Genomic DNA, 6,000 nt, shown 5'->3' on the forward strand with positions numbered 1-6,000 from the left:
TCTTTCTATTGGAAGGAAGCAGGAAGGAGTCCTGCCTTTTTGTTTTTCCATACGAAAAGAGTTGCAGATTTTATGATACAAAAATATTTCATGTTTATATGTGCTGGTTTTTCAGGCTTTGTGTAACTGTTCTGGTGTAATAAACTGCCAAATGTACTTGTCCTTTAAAGGTTTTCGGTTTTGCATTTGTCCTTCTGTGGAAATAAGTCAACCCAAATCTTTTGACATTACTGTATTCAGAAGGAGGATTTTGAATTTATGTTAATAAATAAATGTGCCTCTGTCTTTAGTCCACAGTATTTCAAATTAATTGAAGAGTGCGTGTCCCAGATAGTGTTACATCGAAATGGAACAGACCCAGATTTCACTTATCGTAAAAGACTAGATATAAATTTCAGCCACTTAGTAGGTAAGTCTCATGCTGGAAAATGTTTACAGTATCGTACTTTTTTTCAGAACATAGAATGATACATATGATTAAGAATATTATTTTCCCAGCATATTTGCAAGTGTGTATTTGCTTATTTTTTCAGATATTTGTGTAGATAAAGCAAGATTAGAAGAATGTGAAGAGCGGGCTTCTGAACTTTCCAGAAAGGTGTGTAATAATTTTAAGTTATGATCGTAAGATGGATATAGGAAATTGCATAACAGACTCATAAGTAATGTAATTGAAAGTGGCATAGCTTTTAACTTCAAGTTACTATTATTACTTATGTTGAAGTGGGAATTTGAATATTTCTTGTGGTCTGGGAAGTAGAGAAGTGTTATAAAATACTTAACCTTAACTGAGTCTTTCTACTATTTATTTATTAAGGTACAAATCACCCCAAAATCAACTGAAAGATTCATATGAACAGCATCTATTCTTGAAAAAGATGAACAGAGTGATAATAAGAATTGTCTTGTTTGTATATACAGATTCCGTATTACCATTCTTCACCAATTTTTAATTTTTTATTTTTGTATTAAGAGACACAAAAGAAGTGAGAATCCTAGAAAGTATGTGGACATGACTATTCTTAAAATTGTTTTTTCTCTCTTTTTTTCTTTTATTTCCTTAGTTTGAGAAAGATTTTGTAGCTCATCAAGAGACCCAGGCCCTACTGCAAAAAAAAGAAGAAAGAATCAATGCACTTGAAGCAGAATTACAAGCGTTTAAATCTCAGGTACAGGACAGTTTAATTAATATAGAAAATATTCTTTTTGGAATAGATTTCATTTTGATTTTCTTGCAGATTCTGAAAATTGAGGATAATTCAAAGAGTCCTGTTATTGATTATTATTGTCTGTTAGCTTCCTTTATTTCTGTTTTATAGCAAGAATTGTAGTGTGACATTAATGAGCTATGTGAGATCCCAGTTGATCCTTTTTGTGCCTGCCTGAGTTCTGTTAATTAAACTAGTTTCTTACATTTGGATTTTACTTTCAGTGTCACATATTTCCAAAGTAATTAACCACATAGGGTAATAAGTCCTATGCTTTTAGATTAGCATTCATCACTGTGATCTTTATCCCTCCACAGGAAATTATTCATTGTTCAGTTTGCTTTTCTGAAACCTTACCATGAATATCCAGCAGTGAAAAAAAACCTGTGATTATATAAGAAGGTTTACTGATAATTTTTCAAATTTCAAGCTTATATAGTGCAGACTTTTTGAGTGATGCTTGAGTTAACTTTTAAGTACTTCACTCTAAAATCTATATAAGGAAACTATATGAGCAAGTGGCTTTCCTGTGTCTTATTTTTAGGAGTGAGGTTCAATATAAAAACTACTAAAGAAAGATAACATTGAGATGACATGCATGTAGAAAGATGTTGAAATATGTGCTTTCATCATAAAGCTTTTTTATGGTTCTGAGCTTGTTTAATTTTTTTAGTGAGGAAAATTAGTTCATTTATTCTTTGATTGGTTGGAAATGTAATTTTGATTCAGGTTTCTGGTCAGAATTCACTGCTAATATATATATATATTTGCGGCATGCAGTCAGTGAGCATAATTTATGCTTACACTCACAGATTATCATGCCATGAACTATCTTGCTGTTAATGTTACTTGAAATGCTTCATACATATCAAGTAATTGATTCATTCAATTTAGTACTATTACTCTTGTGTCCATCCTAAGAGGAATCTTTGGTTTCCATATGGCATCTACCTGCTACAGCTGTCTCTCTCCTGGTCTTGTTTCTCATTTTCACTTTATTAGTATTTGGAGCTTTTTAGTATTCAGTTTCTTTCATCTTGTAGAACTTTTCAGTGACTGTGTCAGTGTAAAGAATGCTTCTTTCAAGCATTTGAAAACAGTAAAACTGTCCTGCATTTATTTAATTATATTTATTGATTTTCAGCTATTTCTTTAAAAAAAAATAGTTTGGTCTTTGCTTATTGTGTTTCCCCTCTAAGTTTGAAAACTAAAACAAAAAGTGCCAGTTCATAATGATAAGTTAAAAGAAGTTGATTAGCATTATGACCAGTAGATAGATAATATTTATTCTTTTGTTCTTTTTGTTGGTTACCTCTTTAACAGTGCTTAGAGGCCTAGGATAGAATTTCTTAACATAGCACAACAAAAGTATCCTTTTTTTTTTTAATTGAAGTTCTAAAAGGAAAAGCCCATCTTCATACAATACTGATGTCCTCACTGCATTGAATATTAAGTTAGGTGTTATCTTACAAATTGTTGTTGCAGATGTAAAAACTGCTTCAGTAAGTACTGTATAATATTGTGCTGTTGTTACTTCTTCTGTCCACCTAGAGTATGGTAACGTTTCCTACTTTATCAAAAAGAATGGCTTCCAGTTATATATATCTGCAAATGTAAGGCAGCTGTATTTTTTGGAAGGAGTTTTTTCTTTCTGCCTTCAATCCTGCAGAATGGAAATGCTCCCGAATTAGAAAATTTTCAACAGAATTTCTAACTGAAATAAAATTTTAGATATAGTTCTCCGTAATCTGTCGGATAAGTAAGAATGCAAGAACTGTTTTTAAATTTGAGTTAAAGTGATAGTCAGATAAAATTTCATCAGGGCACGTATTATACACTTTGTAGGTCATGATCACTGAAATATGATGAGGGGATATAGAATTTCAGTTTGTGATTTTTGGCATTGTCTGAATGTCTGTTTCAATTATTGAGACTTCCAGTTACGAAATGAAAAGTGTGTTGGGTTTATTATAATACGTATTCGAGTGTCCTATGTACAGAAAATATCATGCCATCTTAATTTCTTGACTGTAAAAGTGATGGCATTTTGTTAACAAAAATATGAAACTGAATATTTTCCTTGTCAGTATGGCTCATTGCCACCTGGATTTCTACCATCAACATGTGGAGATGCATCTGTCATTCCAGTGGAAGCTGCAGAACCACGTCAGATGCCTCCTCCTCCTCCACCACTGCCTTCTAATGGAGCAATCCCACCACCACCACCGCCTCCCCCTCCTCCTCCACTACTTTTGAATGGCTTGGGATTTGCTGCAGGAATTGGTGCTCCTCCACCACCACCACCTCCACCAGGCCTGCCTGGGGCACAGTGGTCTCCACCTTCGTGTACTCTGCCATTTGGACTGAAGCCTAAAAAAGAATTTAGACCAGAGGTTACCATGAAAAGGCTTAACTGGTCTAAGGTAGTACAGATGAATGGCAAATACCTGCTCTAAAATCTTACATAGAGATTAAATAGATTGTTAGGAATAAAACATTATAGGTAAATCAGCTAAATTTATGTTAGATACGCATACTTTTTGCCTTTATTTTTTTCTCTTTCCTGAAAATTGTGTTCAATTTACCCCTGAAGCTTCTGAGAAAATGTCTGGAAAATATAGTTCTGGGCTGGAGTAATAGAACCTTGATACCAGTATGCTTTCTGGATCCTGCTGTGCCTTTTCTTTTAGTGGACTGTTTTCACTGTATCAATCAGACTGCACCGTACTGTTAGCTATATAGCTTCTAGACAAGTGTTTTGCCTCTGTCATTCTGTGGGAAAGCCGTTCCAAGTGTTTGTATTTGTCCTCAGTATAAGTGTACTTAGATAAATTTAACAGTTGCAAATATATATTCTGTCTAGTTCTTTACTCTCCCTTGTGACAGAATCAAGTATGCCAGAACTATCAATATATTACGTTTTAGAAAATAGTTAGACCAAAACAAAAACTTTCAGAGTTTTATGAGGCAATATAATATAACCAGCTGTTGTTTAAAATAATACTATTTAAAATAACCAGCTGTGTTCAGAGACCAAAGTTTACCCAAGTTTAGACCTTGAGTAATAAATATGTTGTCAGTACTGCTTCATATTGTTTCTCCAAAAGCATTTGATCTATATGTTATCTTGAATCAGAAACATTTTAACAACTCTAAAATTAGGGGAAAACCTTGTGTTTTATGGAGCACTTAAGTATTTCATTAGTTTTGGAATCTACAAAGGTTAGTCTTTCCATAGTGTAAAAACCATTAATTAAATTTTGTTTTTGTCTCTTAAAGATCAGGCCTCAGGAAATGACAGAGTCCTGTTTTTGGGTTAAAGCAGAAGAGGACAAGTATGAGAATGCTGACATGCTTTGTAAACTGGAACTTACGTTTTGTTGTCAGAAGAGGGGTAAGTAATTGATACCTACAATTTTCAGCTTTTGGAGTTACCTTTTACATAATTGGGTCTTAAATAACTGTATACACTGTTAAACATATACTGTTCTATGCATTAATGTTATGTTTTTAAACTGGAGTGTGTGATGAAAGGAATTTGAAAATGCCAGACTTCTTAAAGTAGCAACATTCAACTATTTTACTTTAAGGATGGCAAGAAAATGTGTGACTCATATCAAAAACTGAGAAATATTTCCTGATAAGATAGACATTTGAAGAATTCTTTATAAAGTTTTGTCAGACTATCTTAATAAAATACACTAATACAGTGACACAAGAAGGTGATATGTTTACTCTCAGAGTGTAAACATTAATTGATGTGTTTTGGTTGAAGGACAAAAGTTTTTAAGTGAAGTTCTTCTAACAAACCTATAGCAACCTTGATGTCCTTTGACATTTTGCTTAGTTTCTTTACCTTTCAAAGCCTGTGGAAGAACAAACTCTGCAAGTATTTTTTGTCTGTTCTGCCTTTCTGGAAATAATTTGTTTTACTAGCTATTACAACATTATTTATTCAATACGTAAATTGCTTACTGTTACTTCTTGACACTTTTTTAATGCTCCTTGATTAGTGTCAGAAATTGAGTACTTTGGGGCAGGTAAAGGAGCACAAATAATTTGTTTTCAAATTGAAAAGGCATTGTTAAATTTTTACTTTCTTTCACATTTTTCATCGTGATATATTTATTTAATATAATGCATTGTGTTATATAGAAACCCCCAGGTTTTTATTTGTTTTGTTTGTTTGTTTTGCTGAGCTTTTGTCAGAACAGGCTTTTGATGCTTAAGGTAATGTAGTATTTCTAATGAGTTGCAATTTATTAATGTTGATACTTAAGAATATTTAAAATGTTGTGCAAAGATAAAAAAAAAAGGCAAGAAAGCGTCATAGATGTAGATTCTTAGACTATTAGAATAAGTCTAAAGATAACTGTGGTGCTTTCATAATATTAGGAGAATTCCCAATTGAATCCCTTTGAATTAATAAGTTAGAAGGTTTAAAAACCACTGGAGGAAGTACTGTTTCCCATGTAATTAAATAATTTTTGGAGACTGAATGATGTTTGGACCAAATGTTGAAGGCTCAGAGGAGGATTGTGAATCTCCATAGACAGCAAGAACATCAGAGTTAACAAGATTACATCCTCTAGAAGTTTAACTGAATAGACCGAATACATTGTTTTGACAAAACCTAATAGAGAAGAATTATTGGATCCAGCTGAAAAAATGAGTGAAATATATTGTTACACCAAATAGTGTAGTAAATGGTGGGTAAAAAGTCTTCAGGGATGAATGCACATTTTTTCTAGAGATTGTGTTCACTGCTTTATTTTTTTTTTAACTTTTTTTT

The 6,000-nt window shown here is 32.7% G+C and overlaps 1 protein-coding gene across 4 annotated transcripts in view; it reads left to right on the forward strand.

Moving 5' to 3' along the window:
- The window catches only part of DIAPH3 (diaphanous related formin 3), a 234,604-nt gene that overhangs the window by 49,599 nt on the left and 179,005 nt on the right, over positions 1-6,000 (forward strand). For all 4 annotated transcript variants that reach the window (XM_010728753.3, XM_010728755.3, XM_031557836.1 and 1 more), the window contains 5 exons: positions 291-409; positions 534-598; positions 1,065-1,169; positions 3,296-3,631; positions 4,488-4,602. In XM_010728753.3, coding sequence (XP_010727055.1) covers positions 291-409; positions 534-598; positions 1,065-1,169; positions 3,296-3,631; positions 4,488-4,602 — 740 coding nt within the window. The remainder of the gene's footprint in view (positions 1-290; positions 410-533; positions 599-1,064; positions 1,170-3,295; positions 3,632-4,487; positions 4,603-6,000) is intronic.

This window comes from Meleagris gallopavo, chromosome 1 (assembly GCF_000146605.3).
Source record: "Meleagris gallopavo isolate NT-WF06-2002-E0010 breed Aviagen turkey brand Nicholas breeding stock chromosome 1, Turkey_5.1, whole genome shotgun sequence".
NCBI classification, from domain to species: Eukaryota; Metazoa; Chordata; class Aves; order Galliformes; family Phasianidae; genus Meleagris; species Meleagris gallopavo.